This window comes from Charadrius vociferus, unplaced genomic scaffold, assembly GCF_000708025.1.
Source record: "Charadrius vociferus isolate BGI_N301 unplaced genomic scaffold, ASM70802v2 scaffold756, whole genome shotgun sequence".
Classification (NCBI taxonomy): Eukaryota; Metazoa; Chordata; class Aves; order Charadriiformes; family Charadriidae; genus Charadrius; species Charadrius vociferus.
This window is the reverse complement of record NW_009648877.1, coordinates 253,421-266,799: the sequence shown is the minus strand read 5'-3', so window position 1 is coordinate 266,799 and position 13,379 is coordinate 253,421. Positions and strand designations below refer to the sequence as shown.

The following is a 13,379-nucleotide window of genomic DNA, read 5'->3' as shown; positions in this document are numbered from 1 at the left end:
TGCCGATCATTGTGCATATTTACTCTAAACTCGGGATAAGGGAAATTTTTAACTATAGACTAGCCTCTCTTTCATCCACATCTCCACCTATATATACACATTAGTTTTTATGGACGTGGATGTTCTTCCATTTGTCCGTGCACACGTAAGAGTTAGAAATGGTACCCTCATTAGAGTCGCTCACTACTAAGGGACTTTTTATTCCAGCAGTTAAGACACCTGGGTGGGGATGGTGTGCTTATATGCTTTTGCTTATATGTATATGTATTAATTTGAGGTATGTAATTTTGCTCATATATGTAAGTATTGATTTGGGATACCTTATAGTAAGTTAGTGTGAATTTTGTCATCTTTGTCATCTTTGTAATTAAATCACTGTTTAATTATTTTATTAAATAATTTTGTATATCTTTAAATCAGTTAATGACTAAGTGCTGCTAAAATTCAACCTCTTTATCTACCTCAAATCATAAATAAATTTTGAATTGCTGCTAAATCATAATTGTGTCAAATATTTCCATCCATGACAATGTCCATTTACCCTGTAAATACAGTCCATGTACTGATGAGGAATCTGCCTGATCGTAAAGCTTAGTAGTGCTCTTAACAATAAGACTCTGGGGTATATTGGTGTCAGGTGTTAACTTCCATCTTGTTTTCTTTTTATGCTGATTGTTACCACCACATTGAACAACAGCTGACATATAGTAAAAGAAAAAAAAATCTTGCACCAAACAGCAGAATATTTTTGCACTATTTTTTAAACTTTGGGTTTGAGCAATCAAAATGGAACATCTTCAGCAAAAAGAGGGCTGACAAACCAGGAGAACCAGTTTCACATTTCAATGCTCGAGAAAGAGGCATTATAACTAAACAAGGGGCATTTTGATGGGGGATTTGATTGCCTATAAGCCTGAAGAGACAGGAACTTATAAATGCAATTATAGCTTAAAAAGAAAAAAAGTCTCTCACTTTCTAAAACAAAGTCTAGCCCTATATGTCAGCAACATCTCTTTCTAATCTAACATCAGCCATGAGAAAGACGGTGCTGGTGGTCTACACCTGCAGGAGCTGTCTGGCATGGGAACGGGGAATGGGGAACAGGGAATGGCAAATGGTTCCTGGACCTGAGGCAGGAGTTCTGCCTCTACCCAAAGACTGCATAAGAACCATGACGGAAATATGACAGCAGTTTAGAGGCTGAGTTTAGAGAAACACACAGTTTAGAGGCTTCCTGCCCAGAACATAGTCCCTCTTGTGCTGGCTACAAAGAGTCATTGATTTTTAAATTTTTTCCAAAATGTATTTGTTTGCTGCCACTATCCTAAAGAAACAGGTAGTAAACAAGATTTCCCCACAGGATTTCAGCTTTAGGAAAGGCTTAGGCTTCTTAGGGAATCCTAGAGCAATGGCACAAGTCTAGGTAGCTCACAACAGCAGTGCTGTGAGGCACTACTTCCATGAAAGAAAACCAAATAAAGAGCCTGAAAGCTCAAAATGCTCCCAAGAGACCAAGAAAACCGACAGTGCGGCAACCTGCTGCAACCAAAAGCTCGAAAGCAGACCAGCTGAACAGCAGCCAGAGACAGACATCTGATGACTATTCAGCAAGGGGAATATTATGAAGGCCTTCACACAGCATCTCGAGCTAATCCATCTGTACAGGAAAACGTGTGCATAAGCACACATTCTCCTGTGGTTTGAGAGACACTTTTGAAGCATGCTGGCCCTCTGAATAAGTCATACCTCAATAACATCTATTTCTATGATTGCACAAAGAGGTAGAAAACCCTCCTAAACATGTGTGGGTTGCTCTTTAGTTACTAAAGCATCCCATCCTCTGCAGATTCAAAAGACAGAACTGACACAGTTTTGACTAACTCCGGAATAAGACAAAAATTTTAACATGCAACAAAAATCATCCATTACTCAGGTGGTTATAAATATGCATTACAAGCCTTTTCCTTTTAAGAGTTTTGGATTCAAACAACACACAGCATCAAATCACTGTTTAGAAAGGAAAAAGGAAGTAAAAATAACCACGCAGGCTTGCTGGAGGGAAAGAAAGGCTAAATTCTCACTTACACAGAAGTCCCTTCATACAACTCTGGAAGGATAAAGAGGCTTTCAAGCAGATGTAAATTACACCCAAGCTGCCTTTAAGGCCCCCTTTGCACTGTCAGACTAGTTTAAAGGTACTTTGATGCCAATTAGAGTCCACCCTGAATTGTTTATGTGGCACTGGTGCTAAGCGGAGAGTGCAGTTGATAGTTAGGAGTGGAAGTATGCAGACCCTAATGCCAAACTTTTCCTGCAAAACCGTTTAACTCAAATTTACAAAAGGAAGGGACGACTGTAAAGAAAAAGGACTTTCTTTGTAAATGGGCTAAAAACCCAAAGAACAGTTGTAGATAAACTAAGTACCATCTGGTAGACATCTTCACTTTTTTGCTTCCCTTTTCCCTTCCACCATTTTTATTTTTAAGCCAAGACAGGAACAATTAATGTCATTTTCAGGAGTAATGTGGTGGAGGAAAATGTCTCTGATCAAGCGAGAACACAAGGCAAGGAAGACTTTGGCTGACTAATGCAGCCACTTTATCAATAGACTGGCATTACTTTGGCAGGAAGAGAACTCTAGGTAAAATAATTAAGCAATGATTTATTTTTTATTTAAAAATAAAAAGGCCACACTGTTCCCCCCCTTCCCTGACTTGACTATCACAGGCACTCTTATCACTCTCCCTTCATATTTTTGACGCTGCAAGGCTGGCTGCAGTGCCTTTGCCGGACAATATCAATGTAACTCTTCCTCAACAAGCTGGGGCTTCACAGTACGACTGAATAATCTGAAAGTTAGTTTAAGGATTTATTTGCTGGCCACAGCCTTCCGTGGATGGAGCGAATTGTTGTGGGTTTTTTTTGTTTTACTTTAACAAGTTGCCACTCCTACCTGACCATTAGCAGTTTCCATCAGAAACAAAAAACAGGAGCAAAGTAGGTTGCAAGGTTACCCAGGGCTTCTGCTTGAAATTGGTGCCCTGATTCAGACAACACATTCCTTACTCCTAGTTCCTCCTGTTTTTTTGGGAAAGGGATAATGGCAGTGGCCATCTGGAAATAAATGTTCCCCAGTTTTCCTCTGTTACTCATTCAGATGTCCACATCTGCCAGATGTCTTCCTTCCAGTTGCCTACTGACCCCTCTGCCTGCTTAGATGTGATGAGAGGTGGGGTGGAGGCACCTTTTAAAGGTTTTGGGCAGAGACGACCTCCCTCAGCCCTGAAGAAGTGCTTTGACAGAATGCTTCCTCTTGCTATGTGTACCACGGCTCTCCATTGCTGAGCCGAGAAGCAAATGAACAAACTCAGAGCAGATCCCCAAGCAACTGCTGGCTCAGCTGGTCACAGACATACTTTCAAAACACTGTCCGGGAGGGCTTTCTTACCAAAGCGGCTAATTAATCAAAATAAATACCTGCAGTCAGGATCCCCCTCACTGTACTGTCTTTGATTTGTTCAGAGAAAGCATTCCAAGACATCTCAATTTGTTGCTCGGTAAACGGCTGCCACATCACCCTGAAGAACATATCTTCTCAGCTGGAGCTGCATGAAACCATCACTCTGTCTTTTGAAGGAATCTGGCATACAAAACAGAGGTGCCTCTTTTTTTTTTTTTTTTTTTTTTTGTTATTCTACCAGCACTGAGACATTTGGGTTCATCTGTATTTCCCTGCTCATCCTTTTATTCAGAACGGCAGGATGCTTAAAAAACTCTTGAGGAGAATGTCCATTTGCAGACTATGACTAGCAAGACTAGTGGGGATTGGATCTAGAAAGCAGAAAGGAGGTTGAGAGAGTGAAGCCCATGTTCCCACAGACCACCAGGGACAACAGGAAATCCCATATTTTGGAGGTCCCAGGAAGTGTTCTCAGCTCTTGTGCCCTTTTCTGGGGATCCTAAAGCCATCTTCCTCTTTGCATGGGTTGAGACCTCTTCTTTTTAATGGAGCAGACAGCACTGGAGCAAATACCATAATGGACAGCACATTTTGCCTACGAGGCACGAGCAGATACTGTGTAGCAAAGCATTTTGCTGTACAGCTTGCTGTACTGCAAAGCAAGTGCTGTCACTGCCTTCCATGCACACATTTGATCACTCCCTTCCTTATAATTCATACAGCTGCTCTCTCCATCCAGACGGATATCTAGAAACAGAATTACACTTCCCATCCCAAGCTTCCAATTTGAACCTGGGCCAAGCAATCCCTCTGGAAAACTCTTCTAATAGAGGCCAATTTGAAGGTCACCATTCAAACCCACTTCACTTCTAATGCACTCCTGGCTCTGCACAAATCCCTCCTGAAGATAGGTTATCCAGACTGTATGACTCTAAGTATCATCATGGAACCACCATCTGCCAGAATCTGGAAGATCTTTGAGTGTCACCATTCATTTTTCCAAAGCAGAAATACTGTCCTTCATCTTCACCTTTTGTATCATATTATGACATGGTTAATAACTGTCTCCAAAATTTCTCTTTTGAATTTATTTGCCTCTTGTCTTAATTTCTCAGTTGTCCCCTATTCCCTCATGAATTTGGAATCTATTGCAGGAAAAAAAGAAAACAAACAACAACTGAGTTTAATCACAGCAAAGCTTGCTAGAAATTATACTAATGCAGCAAAACAGCATGTCTGCTAGAAGCAAACAAGGCAAAAAGCCCAGTTTCATGGGTTTTGGGAAACAGGAAGAGCAAGAGACCAGAGACACAAATATTTGAAACCTCCTGCCTTCAGATCAGAACGCAACTCAGATGCATAAGGACTAAGCACTGGGGTTGACTGCTACTTGAGATGCATTAGTACGGTCACTTGAAACTTTGAGTAGTTCCATCAAAAACAAGGTTCCTCTGTTTGAAGTTAGGCAAACAAGTATTGAGCTACATCAGCTCCAAGTTGTCTTAGATAAATAACATGCCAGTGTCCGCAGACTGCTCAACAGTTTGCTGGTTTGGGTTTGCTTTTTTTTTTTTCCAGAAGACAAACGGAAATGGAACTCATTGTACTTTTTTAAGAGCATTTCCCTCCATTGCTCAGGTGATGATGAAGAACAGCCAACTCAGTTATACGGGGTAACCAAAGAATGGTAAAGATAACCCAAATGAAGTCAGACTAAAGGTAACATAAAATATAAGGATATTATTCAATGCATTAGGATAGGAAAATATGTAGCCAGATTTCTGCAGGTTGGCTGTGAATAAGAGTGGGCAAGGCGTAATCTAGCAGACATACAGTGTACAGTGCATTACTGAAAGGTGCTGGATGAAGGAAGGGTTCATTCATCCAATGATAACTGGGGAATGACTGTGTACTGGCCAGGCAATGCATTAGAAGCCATCACAGCAGCATACCTGATCTAGAAACAATAGATATGGTTTCTTTCAATAACCTCCAACAGCTTCAGGCCTCCTGAGCATAAGACCAGGATTGTCACAGAGTGAAAATACAGCAGGTGGTACCATTAACTAACAGGGGACCTCCCTGTCCCCCCTCCCTCACGACATCCTCCAGATCTTCTGTGGCCCTGCCACATGCCCATTGTTGATCCTCAGCTAGTCCCAGCACCCAAAGAAAGACCACTGTCCTCCAAGGCTGCAAGGCATGTAACTGCACCAGGACCCACCTGACTGCACAGGTAGCCCTTCCCCATTTCATTCTTCACAACCATCACCCTAATACTCTGCTAAACTACTATGCTTTGGTATTTACTTAGCTTGTTCCATTTTGTCAGTCTGTTAGGGAATTTTGGGATTAGTGTTTTTTCCTGCTCTTTTTGTGGTGGGTTTTTTTTTTCATTTTTAATTTAAAAAAAAAAAAAGGAAAGAAGATGAATTTCACACTTTAGTTATGTATTTCCTAACTACCTGTACCAAGAACAAAGACACTAACCTTCTAAAGTCTTTAAGAGGTTTGTCTTTTTTCTTTTGAAGTTTAGGATTTTCTAGCAGTACTGTTTCTCTTTCTGTGCCAATTAAAATGGCTCTGTTTTGCAACTGATAAAGGTGCCTTTAACTTGTGTCCGCAACAAGGAGCATTGTGTGCCGTTACAATTGTTCAGTAGATGCCCAGTCCCAGACAGATGGTGCTTTATCCTCACCCTCTCTTCAAGACAGCATAATGCATTGTCCTGTCAGGGATTAATGGAAGTGCCACTCACATTAGATGCTAATTCTGGTAGCAACTCTGTTGCTACACTACAGATGCTACAGCAACTCTTTGCAACTAGTGCTTTAAGCGGGCAGTCCACACTGAGGAGAAGCAGGACATTCAGAAATCAAAGTGAGGAGCACAGTGCAAGAACGTATGCAGAATGCAACCTCACGGTCAAGGGGAAAGAGACATTTGAAAAGGGAGACAAGGATGATGGAAAGAAAGAAACACAGAGAAACAGGAGAAGAAAAATTGAGGACTGAAGACTAAAGAAGATTAAAACAAAGATTGGGAACCAAATGGGAAGGTAAAACAAAAGATCCAACGTAAATAAGAAAAGCACCTTTTCTCAGTAATGGCCAACACATCACATCATCAGAAAACCAGCACTAGAAAGGTGCCCCATAATAGAGAAGAGCAGCTGAAACACAGGACATAGAGCTATGTCAGTGAGTGTAGCTTATTCTATAATTGGATCTCGCCCCATTGTGCACCCCAAAGCATTATTGCCTTATAAAACTACATATGAATGGTTAACATCTTGAATAGGCACACAGTTGAGTACTGATTACTAATGAAAATAAGTCTCAAAACTGACTCCTGGATACCTACTTCAAGAAAAATATACCAGAAGAGTTCTGCATAAACACCACAAAACCAGAAAATTCAGAGATAAGTTTTCAGCTCTGTCCTGGACCCTCCCTTTTTTTTGTTTTAGATAAGAGATTTCAGATCCAAGACTAGTTTTAGATGCTTCCACATATGCATAAAGTGGGCTGAGAAGCAGCTAGGCTCAAAACAGCCTGTGCTACAGCACTTGTGTCACGTTTTCTTTCTAGTGCTGTGGTTGTTTACCATGGTCTGTATGCCGCATAGTGGGAGAGAGGAAATCCAAGTATTGGGACCTCTCTTTCCGAAAAGTCACTGGGGCATGTAAAATCTTTTGTGTTTGAGAAAAGCTCCTACATATTTACATGGATGAAAAATCTAGTTAGACACCCCACACAAAACTTCTAACTAGCACTATCATGTCACTAATTGGTCAAGGGAACACAGGCCTTTCACTCTGCACTTCAGAGGAGGTTTCTTATGGGAGAAAGGGAAGAAAAGGAAGGAAGAGGCTATTCAGAGATGTTTATCAAACCTGAAAAGGCAGACCCAGATCTGGCAGCAGATGGTAGATGGCAAATAGAAAGATTTTGTGAAAAACTAGAACAGTATAAAAACAGTGGAGAGAATGAAAGCATTATGACAGCAGGAAATATTAAAGTATAAAGATATACAAGGAAACACATTTACACTGTCTGTTGTTCCATTAATAGATAAAAATGGAGCAATAGAATAAATGCAAGGGAAATGAAAACGCAAAAGTAGTCTATCACGAACAAGCTTATGCACCAGAAGAAGCTTGAGTCCAGGTCTTGAAAGAGTATATTAGACCATAATGTTTTCAAATTTCTTCTGAGGGCTGGAGAAATGGGGTATACTGTTAACTTCTCACAAGTGTCCAGTACTTTATATTAAGAAGCTGTGGTCATGGTAAAAAGCAGATGAACTATTAAACACGAAAATTGCCTCTGGTTCACAAAGTCAATGACCTCTAAGTCACAGGAAGTTGATAGGGTACACCAGGAAATTCAAACTGTATACTACTCCCATTCTCGTGCTCTTAGGTGTCAGGGGATCCACTGCTATTGGACACTAGGTATGGACTACTAGATGGGCTAGATAAATCTTTGGTCTGACATGTTTGTCTGTTTTTATGGCTTGCTTTATAACTTTCTTTACTAAGAAATAACACATCAAGGAAACAGAATAGAATTTATTAATGATGGTATGTTTGACAACCACTATACTGGACTAAAAAGATAATGGATGGAGCCAAAGGCAATGTAGGTTGATACCTAACTCGTCACTGCACACTCCAAGTGCACGTATTTTAGGTACATACTTCCAGACTCAGACCTCCTTACATGTCCATTTGCAATAGTCCTTACTATTCCCAATCTGGATCCTTCTCGAATAATACTTATTGTATTGTCCAGAAATTTTACAGATTGTGTAACTGCATACAAATTGAATGCCATAAGAAAATAGATTCTTTTTTTTTTCCTTTTGTGGTCCAAAATAGTATTCTAGATTCAGAGCTACATAATGAACTTTCCCCTCTCAGTTACAATCTCTTTTTTTTTTTTTTTTTTATTCCTTGTGTAGCTCTGCCAGTGCAATTACCACCTCACTTGCAGTATGCCTCTGGATTTCACTACCAATGCAACCATACTTCAGTGTACTCTAGAAGGATATTTATACCACCTAGGTCTAAGCACCTAAGCAGGTCATAGTTATTGAACAATTAGTTACTGCAAACTCTCTCTTTAGTCCATAGGGAAATATCAGATCCTTCAGTCTCATTCAGAGTAAGTATATTACCATAACCTGCAACTCTTGCTACTCAAGCCACAAGATTATTTTATGTAGAAGCTCCTAATGGCACTAAATTCTACACCATGTTAGCAAACTGATTTTAGTGTTTACCCGAGATAACTTGGGTTCAAGCCTTTAAACACAATCCACTCTCCTCTGCTACAAAGGTGCTGCCCTATAAGCATCATAAGAAATCGGCTCATCTTCACGAAAACCATATACCGCCCTTTAAGCCCACACATAATTTTTCATAGGTGAAGCCTTATGCAGTCGTGTGAATAAATTGCAAACTCTGGCAATAGTTCAGTTTGCTGGAGCAAGATTCATTTTACAAATAACTCAACACAGGCTTAACTTCTGTCAGCCCAAACTAAACGAGCAAGCACTTGATGTCTAGGGGTGAACAAAGTTTGAGCAATATCAAAGTAATTTTTCTCCACCACAACTATGTTAAAACACAGCTTACAGTTAGTCTTTAGTCTCATTTTTAATATGCTATTAATATCTATAAAACACATCTTACCTTGATCTTCTGAAGAGACTGGTGACCTGGAATAAAACAACAAAGTCCAGTCAATCTTTGGTATGGAAAGGCCACAAATAAGGTTCAATTTACTTTGGGGAATAGAGTACGGAGGAATTGGAAGGTTTTATTCTTGGGCTAACTTAGAAGGGAGGGCTGGAAGGCATCTGACAAGAAAAAAACAGAAAAGGGCAGGGACAGAGAGCAGGTTCTGTAGACCAGAGTGGCTGTATGGAGTCATGTCCATAAGGCAGCTGGCAGCTACACTGTTAAGCATTCATGCCAAGAGTTTCTGTAGGTACTTGGCAAAGAACTTATCTACTACCGTTACTGTTGGAAATAGCTGACATCATTAGTGTTCAGAAAGTCCCAATCCTTCAAGAGTTTATTGAAGGGTCCATAATTAAGTGTGGCTCAGGAGGAAACCTCACAGCTAGGGGTGGTTGAGGAAATTATAGCTTCAGAGGAACTTCCAGTCATTAAGGTAGCCATTTTTCTTACCATGAGTCAATGTGGTGGAGAGCATAAAAGCAACATAAACAGACAAAAAAAAAAAAAAAAAGAAAGGAAAAAGGGTCTGGAGAGATGTAAGTACAGTAAAAAGCAATGTAGCAGCAGCAACACAAGACTTACCGGATACCCTAACCAGTGGCTTAAGTCTCTGATAATACTCCAAGAGAGTGAGGAGTTATAAAATACGAGGGACCTCACAGTGCCTCTGCTGATGAACAGAAGGTCCCCACTGAATTCCAGACATTTGTGTCACAGCTCCCATCACTCCTCATCATTTTGGTCAGCACCCACAACAAAGGAACGTAAAGAGGTGTAAAGTATTGGCCCTTCATTTTTCCCTTTGCTGCAGTAGCTTGGCTTAGCAAAACTGGGGCTAACTGTAGAGCCAAATCTGGGATATGCCTTAGTTATTTAGACCAAATTAATAGCACAGAGCAGATTGGACCATTGCCTCAGCACTTCCCCAACAAAGATTTTCAACTGCATATATACCCTTCCCACCCAGGTAACATGGAGTGCGTTCCTGCAGGGAATGGGACAAGTCATGCTTCCTTTCCAAGATATATTTCATTTTGCACCAAGGTACAAAAAATAACAAATTACTAAAGATTTAAAAAATGTTAGTGTTGCCAGCAAACAGATCAAAGCTGACAATAAGAAAAGCAGCCACAGAGGGGTGAAGGGAAAAGAAGGAACAAAGAGGAAAAGAGCACATATATATTTAACTGAGTCAGCAGGAGCTGGGGGCTGGAAGGGGGGGCAAGGAAGAAGGGTTAGAAACCCTGGATTTAGAGAAATAACGGAGCCAAGGAAGAAGTCGTGATCTCATTCCATAACAGGGGTCTGAAAATGAAGGTTGAGGAATTATAGGACATCAGACGCAGATATGCAAATATGTAGATGCAAACAGGAAAGATGAAAAGAAAAGAAATATTCCTAATGAGGTATGCAAATTTTTATTTTTAAAAAAGAGAGAGATTTGCAAAGAAAGAGAGGAAAGAGTTACAGCACAGCTGGAGCAATGGTCACTGTGAAAAGAAAAAATGTGATTGCCTAATTAAGATTCTGAGTGTGCAAGAAGCCAATGCGTCTGTATGGATCAGAATTAATTAATCCTCTACTCCCATTAAATCCTCTGATTGCTGCTGAACATCCTAGGCATGTACCCTGCTCTGCTGCCAACCAGGCCAGCTCTGCCCTTGCGCCTCAGTCATTCCTGTGGAAATACAGCAGGAGTGCAGGTAACCCAGAGGATTATCAGGCATCACTGGGACTCTGTCCCACTGCTTTGACCACTTAGTTACAGACCTTCCTTCACAACCCCCAGCAGAAACCCTTTTGAAGGTCAAAACTCAATACAGTGTTTCCTATAAGGTTAAACAGTCCAGGATGGGTAATATCAAGAGGTGCAAATTTTTAGATACTTAAAAATATTTTTACATGCAGGAATCATGCGAGGTTCCTTATCTCACGTATTCTGACTCACCACCCCTTGTTAATGCAGTATCCCACAGCATCACTAGAATTTATTCCTTTGTTTTGCTTCTTAGTTGCACATTTTCATCACCTTTCAGGTCTTTATTTGAAACAATAAAATAAAATAAACAGTGCAGATTATCCTATAATTTGGCTCTTCTTTATGCCTGGTAAAACAGATGTCATTAGTTCCTCAAAGCATCTACGACAGGAGAGACACTATAAAAATACCACTGCCCTCTCAATTAAAACATTGAAGGGAGGGATGAAAAATATGTTTGTGCATATTTAGTTTGCCAAAAATTACTATGCATTTTTCAAAATACTACTGCCGTGTACCTTTGTTGCTTTGTTGCATGCCTTGAACACAGTGGTTGAACAGTAAAAAATCTAACAGGTACTACTGTTGCTACCAGCAGTGTTTTCATTTGAAAGGTGTCATCAAGCATCTTTTGGAACTGCGTAGCCTGGTATCCTGAGAAAATAAGGTTTATAAAATCACAGCATCTTGATGCGTACGTATACTTCTCTGCCTTACCCTAATAAAGTTTGAGCTTGTTGGCTCATTTCACCCGTTGTTAACAGGGGGATTGGAGACCCAATTTCCACTTCCACAAGGAGAAGAAATAGCGTAAGCTCAAACTTTCTGATGTAGCTGCGAAGCCACAAAGAGAGGTTTTGTATATCTCAGCCACAGGAAAGCCTCAATGAGAGCTTCCACCATTGGAGATACCAAAGTTTCAACCACAATAAACTAGGCTTCCTTTGTTCCACTACTGACACACAGTATTTTGGCAAAGAGCAGAGAAGACTTGCAACATTCTCCTACAATTTCAGGCCACATGTTTTAGCAGAGGGAAGGATTTTCCAAACCATTCAAGTACTGGCCTAACTACACCAAGGGGAGTCTTGCTTGTAACTATAATGTAAAGAAATGAGGCTGCTGAAAAGTCCACACTAATAGTGTTGGGCATTTTATGCATTGTCTGGTCTACCCCATGTTTATGATAGGCTCTAAGGGAGGAAAGAAGGAAAGTCTAATGACCTGCTCTAAACCACATACACTCACTCCAGAGCCACAGGGGACTCTCCTGACAGCAAAAAAAATCCAGTGGATGTTCATATTTCCGGTCACACATCTTTCTCTCAGGTCTGTAAGAAGTGTGAGAGATACATTGTGGCAGCACCGGTCACCAGACGAGTGTCCTGAGAAGGGAGGACTCTCAGCTGCTAACATCCACACAGTTACCATCTACCTAGTGCCTGTCAGCTGTTCTTGGAGTGTGATTCTAGCTGTGTGTTTGACTGTCATAAAGAAGCAAGTTATCATTCCCATAACCTCTATGCCTTAAAAAAAATAGAGGCAAGTCAGAGATATTTCAGAAGAACTAACATGCTGTCAAGATCTGCGGTCCCACCTGAGTCAAAACATTTTGCCAAATGAAATCTTGACGATATTTTAATTTGGTTAAACAAAACAAATCAAACCTTGAAAACCTTTAGAAAAAGGTTCAGGCACTGCTATATCCTGGTCTTGGCCATTTCAGAATGGAATTGCTTATTTTTCATACTAACCGTTACTTGTTTTTGGTTTTATCTTAGTGTAACATTGCATAAATAAAGGCTCATCACCTACTCCCACCCACCCAAGAAAGTAAAGACAGGCCAGATTGTCTAGGACTGGCTACATTTCCAGAATCATAAAATTAAATTAGCTCTTCTACCAACAATGGTCTTTTTCCATGCATAAGTGTGAAGCCCAATTTCAAATATTTTCACCAAGGGCATTAACCTGACTTTTCCCCTTCCCTGGTTTGATAGATGCTTCATAAAGAGCTATTGCTGTAGTGACTAGTTAAAGGGAAGGCAAATATTATTATGAAGATAAGGAAGGGGATGAGAAGGGAGGAGGAGGGGAAGTATGTTATCACCTCCGTTTGTTTTACGTGTTGTTTGTACCCCTCCTTTTGCCGTAGGTCCTGCAGTAGTGTTCTCCCCCTGTTGCAGAGTGACAAGCTCTACTCAGGAGGGACAACAGCACTTGCAAGCCTCAGGCTGCGAGGGGAAGCTGCACGTTGCCTGTTCCACCGCTCCCTACGCAAGCAAAGCAGTACCTTTTGTGTTTAACGCAAAATGCACAGGGATCTCTCAGGAAATGAAGTATCCATATTTAGAAACGCATAAAATAGCCTGAAGAATAGCGTAAAAAGCCTCCACTCATACATTCCCTAC

At 40.6% G+C, this 13,379-nt stretch overlaps 1 protein-coding gene across 1 annotated transcript in view; it reads right to left on the bottom strand.

Moving 5' to 3' along the window:
- DGKI (diacylglycerol kinase, iota) overlaps window positions 1–13,379 on the bottom strand; it is a 125,348-nt gene that overhangs the window by 21,886 nt on the left and 90,083 nt on the right. Inside the window, exon 27 of the mRNA XM_009887059.1 lies at window positions 9,159–9,184. Within this exon, the coding sequence (XP_009885361.1) occupies window positions 9,159–9,184 (26 nt within the window). The remainder of the gene's footprint in view (window positions 1–9,158; window positions 9,185–13,379) is intronic.